Source organism: Manis pentadactyla, chromosome 5 (assembly GCF_030020395.1).
Source record: "Manis pentadactyla isolate mManPen7 chromosome 5, mManPen7.hap1, whole genome shotgun sequence".
Taxonomy (NCBI): domain Eukaryota; kingdom Metazoa; phylum Chordata; class Mammalia; order Pholidota; family Manidae; genus Manis; species Manis pentadactyla.
Window position 1 is genome coordinate 68,449,169 of NC_080023.1, and position 16,015 is coordinate 68,465,183.

A 16,015-nucleotide genomic window follows, 5' to 3' on the forward strand; every position below is an offset into this window, starting at 1 on the left:
GTACGGAGGCATATGGAGAGAGAACAATTTTCTGTTTATTCTCTAACCAATATCCAGCTTTTCCAGAACTGGAGGCATCAGTGAAAAGCGTAGGGCCTGTTACTGGGATTGAAATGATGATGGTGAGAGACACCATTAGGTGAATCATTAAAAAGGAAAATAGTTTGTTAGGAGGATAATGATTATCAAATGTACCTTGAAAATCAGCACAGGCGATCTGCCAATTGAGGTGGAACTCAAGACACTGAGAAATTTCTAGGAGGATAAATTAGAAATAATTTGGGAAGGATCAACACCTTGAAGTTAACAACACCGATGACGACCTTTAAGAATTAAGCAAGCAATTTTATCAAGACATGTCACCAGCCGTTTGTTTTGTTAGGTAAAAAAAATCCACCCTAAAAGACTGTGAGGTTGGCCTAGCGCAGCAGAAGGAGAGGTAGGAGTATGGAAAATGTACGATGAGAGAGGATATGAAGGGTCTAGGCGTGAAAGAAAGGCTTCTGAAATACGTTGTTCAACAAATTGGAGTTCTTATTCAGCCTAAGGGGATAAGGAACGAGGGCTATCCAACTGTGGGGCGCCCTCTAGAGTGTGAAATAGATGCTGCAAGGCATAGGTAGGAATGCCTAAGGAGGGACATAACCAATTAATGTCACCTAAAAGTTTCTGGAAATCATTCAAGGTCTTTAAGTTGTCACGTCTAATCGAAGTCCTTTGAGGTTTGATTTGTGTATCCCTTAGAATGTATCCAAGATAATGTATACGAAGGCTTTGCTGTACTTTTTCAGGAGCTACACATAAATTATATAAGGACAATTGAGATAGATGTTGATAAGCTTCTTGTTGCATAGATACAGTACGTGCGGCTGAAAGAATATCATCCATATAATGATATAAGAGAATTTGAGGATATTGTTGTCTAACTGGCAAGAGGGCTCTGTCTACAAATTCTTGGCATAAGGTTGGGCTACTGAGCATATCTTGAGGCAGGATACACCACTGATATCTGGCTGTGGGCCTATCATGGTTATATTTAAGAACAGTAAAAGTGAATTTTTATCTGAATCTTGTAGAAGGATGGCAAAAAAATCTTTCAAATCAATCACTTTTAAGGGCCAATCTTTGGGGACCATAAAGGGGCAGGGCACTCCTAATTGTAGAGGACCCATAGGCTTAATGCATTTATTAACCTCTCTTAAATCTGTCAAAAGCCTCCATTTGCCACTAGCCTTTTTTATAACAAATACTGGTGAATTCCAAGAGCAGACAGACGGTTCAATATGTTGAAGTTCCAACTCTTCCTGAACTAAAGATTTTAGAGCCTCGAGTTTATCTTTTGGAAGCGGCCACTGCTCCACCCAGACAGGTTCATGTTGGACCCATTCTAGCTGTAACGCTCGAGGAAACAGGTGGGCAGTGGCCTTTAGTTTAAAGGTTTTTGTGTGAGATTTATTTGTGGTGGATCAGCATGGGTGAAAGGATCAAATCCCATATTCATCAAGATATTCTTGGCTTGTGGGGACAAAGATGGAATATTAAGAAAAGCTCCAAATTGTTTAAGTATATCTTGGCCCCATAGATTGATGGAGATATCCACTATATAAAAAGAGACATCAGCCGTTTGTCCCTTTGGCCTGACCCGTCAGGGGCGAGAGCTTTGAAAGACATCTTGGGTACTTCCCAACCTAGATAAGGTAATTTGTACTTTTTGTTTATCCCAAGATGTAGGCCATGCACTTAAAGAAATAATGGAGACATCAGCCTCAGTGTCAATTAGTCTTAAAAATTCTATATCTTGTATTTTTAAGATCAGAGTGGGTCTCTGATTATTAATTAATGCTTCCCCCCAAATTTTCTTCTCTGTACTACTGAAACCACCACTTCGGGACTGTTCTATTTTTGGGAAGGTTACATAAGGGAGAAGCAACAATTGGGCTACACGCTCTCCAGGGAGAACATGTAGTGTTTGGGAAACACTTGCCATAATTTTAATTTCTCCATTGTAATCTTCATCTATCACTCCTACATGTACAAATAATCCCTTCATGGTAGAACTGCTACAGCCGATAATCAGTTCCAGTCTTTGGAGGGATGGGACCAAAGACACCTGTTGATAATTTGTACACTCCTCCACCGGGGGATAAAGTATAATTTTGAGCAGAACTAAGATCAGCAGCAGCACTGCCGAGGGTGGCTGCCTGAAGATCGGACACTGTTAATTTGGAAGATTGCTCATTTGGTGTGCCACCCCACTGCTGACAGGGAAGGGAGGAGATCCTGTATTGTTGTTCTGTGGGGCCCAGGACCGAGGCCCCTCCCCATCATTTCCTGGTGGGGGGCGAGGGTTGCCATCCTATCAGTGCGGGATCTACATGTCTGAATCCAATGCCTCCCTCTCCCACAGCATCTACAGAACCCTAAAGGCACCTTAGACGCTTTTTGTAAGGAATTATATTTTTTACTCTTGCAGTCTCTTTTTATATGTCCAGGTTTCCCACAATTAAAACAAGTTAGTTTAGGAGTACCTTTCTGAATTGCAGTAGCAAGAATTTCAGCTTGATAAGCAACTCCACCTATGCCAGCACAGGCTCTTAAAAATTCATGAACAGGAGCGCCGCTAGCTTCTAACAGGTGAAGCGCTTTCTGACACTCCGGGTTTGCATTTTCAAACGCCAACATTTGAAGAAGCTGTTAGCTGCAGGACTATCTCGTAAGCTGCAGAAAACAGCATCCTTTAAATGAGATAAAAAATCAGTATATGGTTCTAAAGGACCTTGGGTGGTTTTTGTGAATGAAGGGGCTATCTTTCCTGAGATTTGAATTTTCATCCATGATTTTAACACTATGGACTTCAACTGGGTTAAGGCCAAATCACTGAGTCTAACTTGAGCTTCCAAGGAGGCATGAGGCCCCGTCCCAGTGAGTTCAGACTCCACCGGACCGGGAGGTTGCCGAGTGGCATTCCTCCTAGCTTGCGAGGTAGCTTCCTCATACCACCAACTTTTAAACTGTAACCACTGTGACCCTTCCAAAACAGTTTTACAGGTATTTTCCCAATCCAAGGGTAGAAAATTTTCTGCAGAAACAGTGTTAAGTAGGCCTAATACAAAAGGAGATTGGGGGCCATAATTTTGGACAGCTTGTTTTAACTCTTTCAGGATCTTATATGTTACTGGGAGATAATTTACCTCAAGTCTTCCTTGAGGCAATTGGGCGTTAGGAAGGATCGCTCGTCTAGTGATTGGGAAGACAGAAAAGCTAGTGGGTGTATGATGAGAGGCGGAAGGAGAGACAAAACCAGGAGGTGGTGGGAGATCTTCATCACAAGCACCAGGATCAGGTCCCTTGGGAATGGTAAAGGAGCGTCCAGCTGCTGGCAGCGGCGGCGGAGGCGGGAGAAAAGTGGGAAAGGCAGCAAGCGGTGGAGCAGAGGGTGAAAGCTTGGGGGGAGTGGCAGCTACTGTCAGTTTCTCTATAAACTCCATCAATATACAAGTGAGCTTCTGAATATCAGAATGAGAGGCAGAAGACACACTAGAACGATGGTCTTCTTGATCAGACTCACCCCCACCTTTGTCAGGGGAGGTGGCAAACTCAAAACCTCCGGGACATCTTCATATAGAGGACTACGCCTATCAGAGACAGCAGAGCGAGCATCTCTCTCAGAGTCCGTTTCTAACAGCTGCAAAGCTTGAGAAATAGAGCGACAAAGGGACCACAAAGTAGCAGGCATCGTGTCCCCCTGCTGATGAGCCTGGTGAAGTTTTAACAACCTTACGCCAGGCTTCTTTATTTAGTTGCACCTCTGACTGAAAGCGAAACCAAAAGCAATGTTTCTGGACCCTGGCAAATAAATCTTTCAACAGCTTATCTTTGGCAGTTACACCAAGAGGAATGCAGAAGTCCCTGTATGAGCTGTTGATACTCCCTCTCAAGGGGAGGGAGAGTTCCCCATTAGTACTCCTTGTTTCTTCCAGAAGTTCAACTATCGCGGTGTCGGCTTACCCGAAGTTGGCCCCACTTCTGGGTCCCAAGACACCCCTGGCATCCTCTCTCCAATTTCTTCAGGGTTGTGGGGTCCTTCCCCATGGTGGGGTCGTCCAAGCGTTGGGCGCCAGATGTTGTGTGCCGCTCACTCGGGTGAAATGAGAGTGAACAAAAAACAGAGAGCACAGACAGACAATGGCTGCAGCCCCGATGTGGTGCAGCACCTTTATTTTTATACTGCCTTTCTCAGACCTCAGCCAAGTGCTATACTCATCTTTCCCTTCTCTGGGGGGACAGGCCAGAGCACCTTGTTGATTTTCTTAGAATCTGCCCAGTAAGCAGGGGCAGTGTTTTCACACGTCCTCAAGGTCTCCCTGTTTTCAGCGTGAGGCGTCCTGGCTCATTTTTGAGGACAAGATATGCTTTGGTGGGCAGATAATGTCCAAGGACTGCACCAGTTCTCAAGCTGGTGCTTCCTCATGCTGCATTCAGACGTGGGGGAAGGTGCTTTCCCATTCTGCATTCAGACATGTGAGAAGACAAAGGCCATCCCCATCAATGGGTGATCACATTCACCCATTATCAAGTCCCCCCACCCCCCCATTGTACTGTCCATCAGCATAGTAAGATGCTCTAGAGTCACTACTTGTCTTCTCTGTGCTGTACTGCCTTCCCCATGACCTACCTACATTGTGTGCTAATCATAATGCCCCTTAATCCTCTTCTCCCTGCCTCCTGATCCACCCTCCCCAACCCTTTCCCTTTGGTAACCGCTAGTCCCTTCTTGTAGTCAATGAGTCTGCTGCTGTTTTGTTCCTTCAGTTTTGCTTTGTTATACTCCACATATGACTGAAATCATTTGGTACTTGTCTTTCTCCACCTGGCATATTTCACTGAGCATAATACCCTCTAGCTCCATTTGTTTGTTGCAAATGGTAGGATTTTTCTTAAGACCAAATAATATTCCATTGTGTATATGTATTACCTCTTCTTTATCCATTCGTCTACTGATGGACACTTAGGTTGCTTCCATGTCTTGGCTAGTGTAAATAGTGCTGCGATAAACATATGGGTGCATTATGTCTTTTTGAATCTGGGATCTTTTTTTGGGGGTAGGAGTGGAATTCCTGGGTCAAATGGCATTTCTGTTTAGTTTTTTGAGGAACCTCCATATTGCTTTCCACAAAGGTTGAACTAATTTACATTCACACCAACAGTGTAGGACGGTTCCCCTTTCTCAGCATCCTTGCCAGCACTTGTTCCTTGTCTTTTGGATATTTGCCATCCTAAGTGGTATGGGGTGGTATCTCATTGTGGTTTGAATTTGCATTTCCCTGATAATTAGTGATGTGGAGCATCTTTTCATGTGCCTGTGGCCATCTGAATTTCTTCTTTGAAGAAGTGTCTGTTCATATCCTCCACCCATTTTTTAATCAGGTTATTTGATTTTTGGGTGTTGAGCAAATCATTTTTTACACTCCTACTCACAAAATCTTTGGGATTGGCTAGAGCTACTGCTGTCTACTCTTGTTTCTCATCTTCTGGGAATTCGTGTTTTTTGGAAAATGCTGCCAATTATGCCATTGTCATGTCAGGGTCCACATGCAGCCATAACATAAATCCTAACTCCATTAATATAAATATAATATAAATCCTAACTTTATACAATCCTAAATTGTATACCGCAGTGGGGTCAGGTCCAGTAGACCAAGTTGCTACTTCAGTAAGTGACAGAACTGACCCAGACTCCTAAACTCCCAGTGTGCTGATATATCACCCCATTTTTGATGCTCCAATGCTCAGACATGCTATTAAGCTCCTCCTTTTTTTACTTATAGAACTATTTTGAGCTAAGAATTGAGTTAGTTACTTTTTAAAAGAGGGGTTTTATTTGGTAGATAGGTAATCTCAGCAAAAGAAATTAAGAGTTTCTTGCAAACTCTTTCACTGAGGGTGCAACAGGCCTGATGAACTATACTCCCTGAAACAGCACCTCTATCTCCACAGTAGTCATAGTGTTTATTTTCTTGTTTGCCAACCCACAGACAACAAAAAAAATTACTAGTATATAATTTTCCTCAAGATTCCAGGGGACCTTTATCTTTTGCTTACCACACTGGTCTTAAGACAGATCATAATAAAATTACTTGACAGAAAAACTGGCCAAGAAAAGTCTGGTTTTAATTCAGGAGGCTGACAGAAATTAAGTTTTCTTTCTGAAGTTAAACTGCTATAGGCAATTTTTTAAAAATGGTTGAATAAATTTTTAAATATAAAATGGAGACAATTCAATCTTAAAACTCAAACAGAATATTGAAAACATTTATTAATAGAAAAAAGTTCAATGCATTCTACAGAATGAAAATGCCCAGTCTTTTCCTTTAAATACTTCAAGCTAGTGATCCCAATTTTTATTAATATCTGCTAAAATCTATGTAACAACCTTTAGATTTTATTTGTGTAGGACAGAGTAAAGCCAAGCACACAAAAAACAGGGATTAAACCAGTGAGCAGCTGTTTTTAAAAAAGACTACATACACATAAAATAGGATTACAGACTTTAATCTGATTGACATGGAGGAAGTAGGGAGGACATGAAATTCAGTTTTAGCTCTGCTTTATTTATGCATAACCAGATGCTCCTTTTCCAAAAAGTATACTGAGGTTTTCAAAGCCACATTTTATAAGAAGACCTCAGGAAAACATACTATGCATAATTCAGGAAATACACTATTCGCAGAAAAGGCAAATCATCATGGGCAATAAAAGAGTAAAACAAAAGAAAGCACCAGGGTTTGAGCAGTTGTGAGGTGAGTATATCTGCAGAAATAGTGTAAGTGCTCTGGCCTGGCTGCTATGGAAACATGCTAATGAAGATTGGTCCATATCTTATCATTTTTTAAAACATGTTTCTTTGGGAAAACGGCAATATTGGCTGGGAGTGAAGCTGTCCTTTTAGACACCTAGCTTATTGGCCTGGGTGAGAACAACTTTGAGAACTGGCATGAAAGCAGAGGTCTCACTGAAGTTGCTGGTGCTGACTATGTGCGTATGGATGGTCAATCCTTCTGAGTAGTTTCGAGTTTCAATGCTCCTTGCAATGTTGTGCAAACCATTGATGATTGTGGGTGAAAGCTGAAATAAAGGTGGAACCAAGAGAAATAATTAAATTAAGGAAGAATTTCCCATGAGACCCTCTACAAACATTAAATCTGGAGATTTGGAAGAAGTTTGAAAAAGACATAATAAAAAATGTATAAACCATTTAGCATTTCTTGAAAATAGTTCCTTGGACCAAGCAACACTTAAGTTACAAACAGAAGCAGGACAAAATGATTTGTGTAAGGGAATTATTTATGATTTAAACATGTATGATAAGTCAGGTGTGTATTCTTATAGTAAAGAAGCCAGATTTCCTCCCCCAAGCTGAAATGCTAACATTTCCACATTTAAGAGCTTTAATTTTTCAATTGTTATAGTCCAACCCCTTTAAAAATTTTTCCTATGCACATGAAGGACTTTAAACGTTCTTAATCATGATATCTGAAAGTAATCTGCCTGTAATATAGATGCTGAACTCTTTACCTACTTTCATTGGTAGGGTAACAGCTCTCATCATGTACTCAATTCTTAACCGCTTTTTATAATCCTATCATTTCTTAAAACCATCAAACTTAGAATTTCTTACAATGCCATTAATTGGCTTACATGTCCACACTTCTGAGGGAAGATTTTACTCTGGATCAGGCCTTGGACCACACTACATCCACTGCTATTGACTTCCTTTGGTTTGGTTCTCATGAGATAAATGGTTATCTTTCTCTGATGGGACTGATGGGGGATGGGAAAGAAGAATGCCAAAATGCAAAAATACTTGAAAAGTTCCATTTCTTTTTTCCCTCTCCTACATTAGAGCTTTCATCAATAAAACAAAACCATTCTAGAAAGGAATGGAGAGGTGGGGACAAGGGAACAGAAGACACAGCATTTACTCCTTACTGCTGGCAAACTTCCAGTTACAGCACATTAATCTGCTCATCTGTGGCTATATGTGGCCTTACCTTTGTGTACTAGCTGTTCTAGACAGAAAAGGATTGGGAGTCTTAGACTATGAGAAAGATTATAGATTTGGTTTCTGGAAAACAGTATCTACCCACTTTCTGATCTCTTAATTCAAGGGACATATAAAACAAACAGAAGGCCAGTTACCTTAGGGCCAATATAAGCCAGTTGGTATTTCTACTTAAGGGTTAAAATCTCTCTCTCTCTCTCTCTTACACACACACACACACACACACACACACACACACGTACTCTACCCTAATCCCTCATTCCCAATGAATAAAATTTAAGATTCAGTTAGAGCAAAGCCCATTCTTAACGGTCACAATTTAGCTCCCAAGCAGAGCACATGTTGAGTGCTGAGGAGATACCTATTTTACTAGCAACTAGGAATAAGTGATTATCAGAAATCTTTCTTTTTCCCACAAACTTACTGTCTGTTCCCTAAGTTTATCATACAGAAACTCCAAGCGTTTGCTGGCATCGTCTAGTTTCCTCTTGGTTTGCTGCAAGGGAGAAAAAACAGGTATGTTATATTTGCACATTATCCACAGAACTTGCCCTATCTTGTACCATTAAACCTTATAGTAATGTTACTGAATGGATTCATTTTATAAAGATATGCAGGCAACTATGGCCCAGAAACTTGAAGATTATTAGGACAGAGATGATGAGTAATCTATTAACAGGGGAGGGTGAGAGGATGAAACCCTTCCTTCTGGTGTGCAAACTGGAGTACTGGTTGAACTTCACAGGGATTGCAAACTCATTATACAAGGGGGGTGTGTGTGTACAACTGCACTAAAGCCACATGCAAGAAGGAGGGCCGTCTGGAGGCAGCAAAGGGTCAGTGTACTCAGAAAGGAAGGTCTAAGTACAGTTATTGTAAATGCAAATATACAGGTAAGATGGAATCTTGTTTTAAATGTTCAAAAATATTACTTATATACTTAAAGCCACATTTGGTATGTTTCATCCTGTCTCTTTCTGCCTTTAAAACACCAAGAAAAAAGGGAAAGCATCTTCCAGTGACTTAAAATTACTAAGAGGAAAGGAGTAAAATGAGCTCCCAAATTAAGGAGTCCCCCCAAATCCCCTAGTCCTACTACTTGGGAGTATAGTAACAGAAAACTATTCTAAAAGTAAAGGTTTCAAATTATAATGTGATTGACTTAGTGATATAGATTATGCAAGAGCCTTAGAAGTGACACTTTTTCAATATTTATTGAATGCCTGCTGTGTGCCATGCTGGGGACACAGTCTTCTGTCTCAGGACTCATTCTACCGGGTGGGAGAAGGATACTAAATAAACAATATGCTGTATGTCAGATGGTGATGAGTGCCATGAAGAAAAGCTAACAGGGTAAGGAGGTTAGAAGTGTGGGCAATAGAAGGTGGTAAAGAAAGGCCTGATGGCTAATGGGACATCTGAGCAGAGGCCTGGAAGAAGTGAGGAGTGAGCAATGCAAACTGAGGGGAAGAGTTCCAGGCACAGAGCAGCAGCAAGTACAGAGTCTCTGATGCTGATGTGTTCTTGGTATGTGTGAAGAAGGAATGTCAGTGTGTCAGAAGACAGAGGAAGAGATGAAGCCATTCAAGATAACATTACAAACTAAGTTGTGTTGCAAAATTACTTTGTGTCACTTGGATGTTAACTAAAGTGAAAACAGGAAGAAAGTCATACTATAAAAATGATTCCAACTACTGACTAAAATGGGCTTGTGTGGAGGGGAACCCTAATAGTCCCTGTTCAAAGCTAATCTCACCTAGCTACCTACAGGTTCCCTACCCCAGGGGGTAGGGGCAGCTGACCAGGATAGGATATTAGAACTTCTCCCTCAATTAGTTACAGAAATTACAGGAAAAGGTTTCCTTTAGTGGTTCTCTTCTGTCCAGGGCTCATGTGGGTGCAGAAAGAAGACGGTATGATAACCTAGACGACATTAAACTCAACAAAAATTTGTTGACCTATGTTACTTCCTAACCTCTTTGCACTGACTCACGTCTGAAGGAGGACTGGAGTCTTCCCACATTTTTATGAGGACTTCTCTAATTTGAATGACTGCGGCATATTTAGAGATGTGCACAGGAAACAGTGAATACTTAGCTTTCAGCTTCAATTGCTCTTTGTTCCTAGCTTCGTCTACCCATCACTCCCAGTATTAAGGTTTATGGTAACCTTTCACTGCCTCTGCTTTCCGGATGCGTTTCTTATAACGAATTGCTTTAAAACACCAGCAGAAGACTATACATGTTAATATTCAATGTTTGATGAAATAACAAATTCCAGAAGCTATTTTATAAGCACACAAGTTGACAGTGGTTAAATAAATATAGTCAATGTTTGTTGGCCAAAACTGAAATGTCATCTAAAAACAAGACCAGCTTTGTGTAATTTTTGTTATTGCCAGTACATAGGCATCCTCAAAGCAAACTAAGGAAAATCAGTTGCTTTAAGTACACATACAACTCTAATATCTAAAATATTTAATGATTTTTAAGATCTTTGCAAAGTCACAGGTAAGATGATTGATCTACTACCTCTAAAAGTTCTGAAGTAAGCTCTGAAAGAAGCCCCAAAAGAAAATTTCTTGCCTAACACTATCATGTTCTCTTTATTTTGCCATACACGAGGTGTGCTGATGAAAGGCAGTGCAGCATAGTGGTTGAGAGCATCAGTTCTACAGCCAGACTGAGTTTGAATGCTGACTCTGATCTGGGATGTTACCTGATTTTTCCTCAGTTTTCTCATATGTAAAATAAAGAAGACAAATCTACCCACTACGGGTTATTGTGAGGATTAAATAAATTTATACATAAAAAGCAATAAAGTGTTTTTATATGTAAAGCAAACTATAAATGCTAGCTTTATTACTTTTGTACAGACTTGAAAAATATATGCTGTAGACTTCAAAACAAAGAAAGTAAAAAGAGACAAAGAAGGACATGATATAATGATAAAGGGGTCAGTCCAACAAGAAGATACAACTATTATAAATATCTATGCACCCAACACAGGAGCACCTACATATGTGAAACAAATACTAACAGAATTAAAAGGGGAAATGGAATGCAGTGCATTCATTTTAGGAGACTTGAACACACCACTCACTGCAAAGGACAGATCAACCAGACAGAAAATAAGTAAGGAGACAGAGGCACTGAACAATGTATTAGAACAGATGGACCTAATGGACATCTACAGAACACTCCATCCAAAAGCAACAGGATACACGTTCTTCTCAAGTGCACATGGAAGTGCAAAAAGAGCCTCAGTAAATTAAAAAAGATTGAAATTTTACCAACCAGCTCCTCAGATCACAAAGGTATGAAACTAGAAATAAATTACACAAAGAAAACAAAAAAGCCAACCAACACAAGGAGATTTAATAACTTCTCCTAAATAATCAATGGATCAAAGATCAAATAAAAACAGAGATCAAGCAATATATGGAGACAAATGACAAGAATTATTCAACACTGCAAAATCTGTGGGACACAGCAAAGGCTGTGCTAAGAGGGAAGTATATTGCAATACAGGTCTACCTCAGGAAAGAAGAACAATCCCAAATGAACAGTCTAAACTCACAATTAACGAAACTAGAAAAAGAAGAACAAATGAGGCCCAAAGTCAGTAGAAGGAGGGACATAATAAAGATTCGAGCAGAAATAAATAAAATCGAGAAGAATAAAACAATAGAATCAATGAAAGCAGGAGCTGGTTCTTCAAGAAAATAAAATAGATAAGCCCCTAGCCAGACTTACCAAAAAAAAACAAAACAAAACAGTCTACACACATATACAGAATCAGAAATAAGAAAGGAAAAATCACTACGGACACCACAGAAATAAAAAGAATTATGAGGGAATACTATGAAAAATGATATGTTAACAAACCGAATAACCTAGAAGAAATGGACAACATTGTAGAAAAATACAACCTTCCAAGGCTGACCCAGGAAGAAACAGAAAATCTGAATAGACCAATTAACAGCAAGGAAATCGAATTGGTAATAAAAAAACTACCTAAGAAAAAAACCCCTGTACCAGATAGTTTCACTGCTGAAATTTCTCAAACATTTAGAGAAGACCTAATACCCATCTTCCTCAAAGTTTTCAAAGAAGTAGAGGAAGAGGGAAAACTCCCAAATTCATTCTATAAGGACAGCATCACTCTAACACCAAAACCAGGCAAAGACACCACAAAAAAAGAAAATTACAAACCAATATCCCTGATGACCATAAATGCAAAAATACTCAACAAAATATTAGCAAAGCAGATTAAAAAATACATCAAAAAGACCATCCATCATGATCAAGTAGGATTTATTCCACGGATGCAAGGATGGTACAATATTTGAAAATCCACCAACATCATCCACCATATCAACAAAAAGAAGGACAAAAACCACATGATCATCTCCATAGATGCTGAAAAAGCATTTGACAAAATTCAACATCCATTCATGATAAAAACTGTCAACAAGGAGAGGGGCAGAAGATGGCGGCGTGAGTAGAGCAGCGGAAATCTCCTCCCAAAACCACATATATCTATGAAAATATAACAAAGACAACCCTTCCTAGAATAAAGACCAGAGGACACAGGACAATATCCAGACCACATCCGCACCTGAGAGAACCCAGCGCCTCGCGAAGGGGGTAAGATACAAGCCCCGGCCCCGCGGGAGCCGAGCGCCCCTCCCCCCAGCTCCCGTCGGGAGAAGAGCAGGCAGAGCGGGAGGGAGACGGAGCCCAGGGCTGCCGAACACCCAGCCCCAGCCATCCGGGCCAGAGTGCAGGGCCCTCGATACTAGGAAAACAGGGCAGCAAGAACAGTGAGCAGGCACTGGAGGCTGGGCGACAGAGGGCATAAGAAAAGCGTGCGACCATTTTTTTTTTGCTTTTTTGCTGTTTTGTTTTGGTGAGCGCTTTTTGGAAGTCTTAAAGGGATAGGGACCCCAGTACTAGGGAAACAGGGCAGAAAGACCGGTGAGCAGAGGCCTGAGGCTGGCACAGCAGAATAAAGAAAAACGAACGACCACCTTTTTTTTTTTTAATTAAAAAAATTTTTTTTTCTTTTTTTTTTGGTGGGCGTAGTTTTGTTTTGGCGGGTGCTTTTTGGAAGTCTTAAAGGGGCAGGGCGGGTCACTTAATCCAGAGGTAGGGAATCCGGGATCTCTGGGCACCCTAACCCCTGGGCTGCAGGGAGCAGGGAGGCCCCTTACGGAGATAAATAGCCTCCCAGCCGCTCCTGCTCCAACGCGACTCCACCATTTTGGAGTAGCTGCCCGAGCCAGGCCACGCCCACAGCAACAGCGGAGATTAACTCCATAGCAGCCGGGCAGGAAGCAGAAACCCTGTCTGCGCGTAGCTGCGCAGCACAAGCCACTAGAGGCCGCTGTTCTCCCAGGAGAGGAGGGCCACAAACCAACAAGAAAGGAAGTCCTTCCAGCCGTCACTCGTCCCAGTTCTGCAGACTATTCCTATCACCATGAAAAGGCAAAGCTACAGGCAGACAAAGATCACAGAGACAACACCAGAGAAGGAGACAGACCTAACCAGTCTCCCTGAAAAAGAATTCAAAATAAGAATCATAAACATGCTGACAGAGATGCAGAGAAATACGCAAGAGAAATGGGATGAAGTCCGGAAGGAGATCACAGATGCCAGAAAGGAGATCGCAGAAATGAAACAAACTCTGGAAGGGTTTATAAGCAGAATGGATAGAATGCAAGAGGCCATTGATGGAATTGAAATCAGAGAACAGAAACGCATAGAAGCTGACATAGAGAGAGACAAAAGGATCTCCAGGAATGAAACAATATTAAGAGAACTGTGTGACCAATCCAAAAGGAACAATATCCGTATTATAGGGGTCCCAGAAGAAGAAGAGAGAGGAAAAGAGATGGAAAGTATCTTAGAAGAAATAATTGCTGAAAACTTCCCCACACTGGGGAAGGAAGTAATCGAACAGACCACGGAAATACACAGAACCCCCAACAGAAAGGATCCAAGAAGGGCAACACCAAGACACATAATAATTAAAATGGCAAAGATCAAGGACAAGGAAAGAGTGTTAAAGGCAGCTAGAGAGAAAAAGGTCACCTATAAAGGGAAACCCATCAGGCTAACATCAGATTTCTCAACAGAAACCCTACAGGCCAGAAGAGAATGGCATGATATATTTAATACAATGAAACAGAAGGGCCTTGAACCAAGGATACTGTATCCAGCACGACTATCATTCAAATATGACGGTGGGATTAAACAATTCCCAAACAAAAGCTGAGGGAATTTGCTTTGCACAAACCACCTCTACAGAACATCTTACAGGGACTGCTCTAGATGGGAGCACTCCTAGAAAGAGCACAGCACAAAACACCCAACATATGAAGAATCGAGGAGGAGGAACAAGAAGGGAGAGGAGAAAAGAATCTCCGGACAGTGTATATAACAGCTCAATAAGCGAGATAAGTTAGGCAGTAAGATACTAAAGAGGCTAACCTTGAACCTTTGGTAACCACGAATTTAAAGCCTGCAATGGCAATAAGTACATATCTTTCAATAGTCACCCTAAATGTTAATGGGTTGAATGTACCAATCAAAAGACACAGAGTAACATAATGGATAAAAAAGCAAGACCCATCTATATGCTGCTTACAAGAAACTCACCTCAAACCCAAAGACATGTAAAGACTAAAAGTCAAGGGATGGAAAAACATATTTCAAGCAAACAACAGTGAGAAGAAAGCAGGGGTTGCAGTACTAATATCAGACAAAATAGACTTCAAAACAAAGAAAGTAACAAGAGATAAAGAAGGACACTACATAATGATAAAGGGCTCAGTCAAACAAGAGGATATAACCATTCTAAATATATATGCACCCAACACAGGAGCACCAGCACATGTGAAACAAATACTAACAGAACTAAAGGGGGATATAGACGGCAATGCATTCATTCTAGGAGACTTCAACACACCACTCACCCCAAAGGATAGATCCACTGAGCAGAAAATAAGTAAGGACATGGAAGCACTGAACAACACAGTAGAGCAGATGGACCTAATAGACATCTATAGAACTCTACATCCAAAAGCAGCGGATATACATTCTTCTCAAGTGCACATGGAACATTCTCCAGAATAGACCACATACTAGGCCACAAAAAGAGCCTCAGAAAATTCCAAAAGATTGAAATCCTACCAACCAACTTTTCAGACCACAAAGGCATAAAACTAGAAATAAACTGTACAAAGAAAGCAAAGAGGCTCACGAACACATGGAGGCTTAACAACACGCTCCTAAATAATCAATGGATCAATGACCAAATCAAAATGGAGATCCAGCAATATATGGAAACAAATGACAACAACAACACTAAGCCCCAACTTCTGTGGGACACAGCAAAAGCAGTCTTAAGAGGAAAGTATATAGCAATCCAAGCATATTTAAAAAAGGAAGAGCAATCCCAAATGAATGGTCTAATGTCACAATTATCGAAATTGGAAAAAGAAGAACAGATGAGGCCTAAGGTCAGCAGAAGGAGGGACATAATAAAGATCAGAGAAGAAATAAATAAAATTGAGAAGAATAAAACAATAGCAAAAATCAATGAAACCAAGAGCTGGTTCTTCGAGAAAATAAACAAAATAGATAAGCCTCTAGCCAGACTTATTAAGAAGAAAAGAGAGTCAACACAAATCAACAGTATCAGAAACGAGAAAGGAAAAATCACGACGGACCCCACGGAAATGCAAAGAATTATTGGAGAATACTATGAAAACCTATATGCTAACAAGCTGGGAAACCTAGGAGAAATGGACAACTTCCTAGAAAAATATAACCTTCCAAGATTGACCCAGGAAGAAACAGAAAATCTAAACAGACCAATTACCAGCAATGAAATTGAAGCGGTAATCAAAAAACTACCAAAGAACAAAACCCCCGGGCCAGATGGATT

General features: G+C 40.7%; 1 protein-coding gene across 19 annotated transcripts in view; it reads right to left on the reverse strand.

Moving 5' to 3' along the window:
- Positions 1-6,536: 6,536 nt before the first annotated feature.
- SEC31A (SEC31 homolog A, COPII coat complex component) overlaps positions 6,537-16,015 on the reverse strand; it is an 87,009-nt gene continuing 77,530 nt past the window's right edge. For all 19 annotated transcript variants that reach the window (XM_057502390.1, XM_057502389.1, XM_057502388.1 and 16 more), the window contains 2 exons: positions 8,487-8,558; positions 6,537-7,125 (listed from right to left, as the gene is read on the reverse strand). In XM_057502390.1, the coding sequence (XP_057358373.1) occupies positions 6,946-7,125; positions 8,487-8,558 (252 nt within the window). In that variant the 3' untranslated portion in view covers positions 6,537-6,945. The remainder of the gene's footprint in view (positions 7,126-8,486; positions 8,559-16,015) is intronic.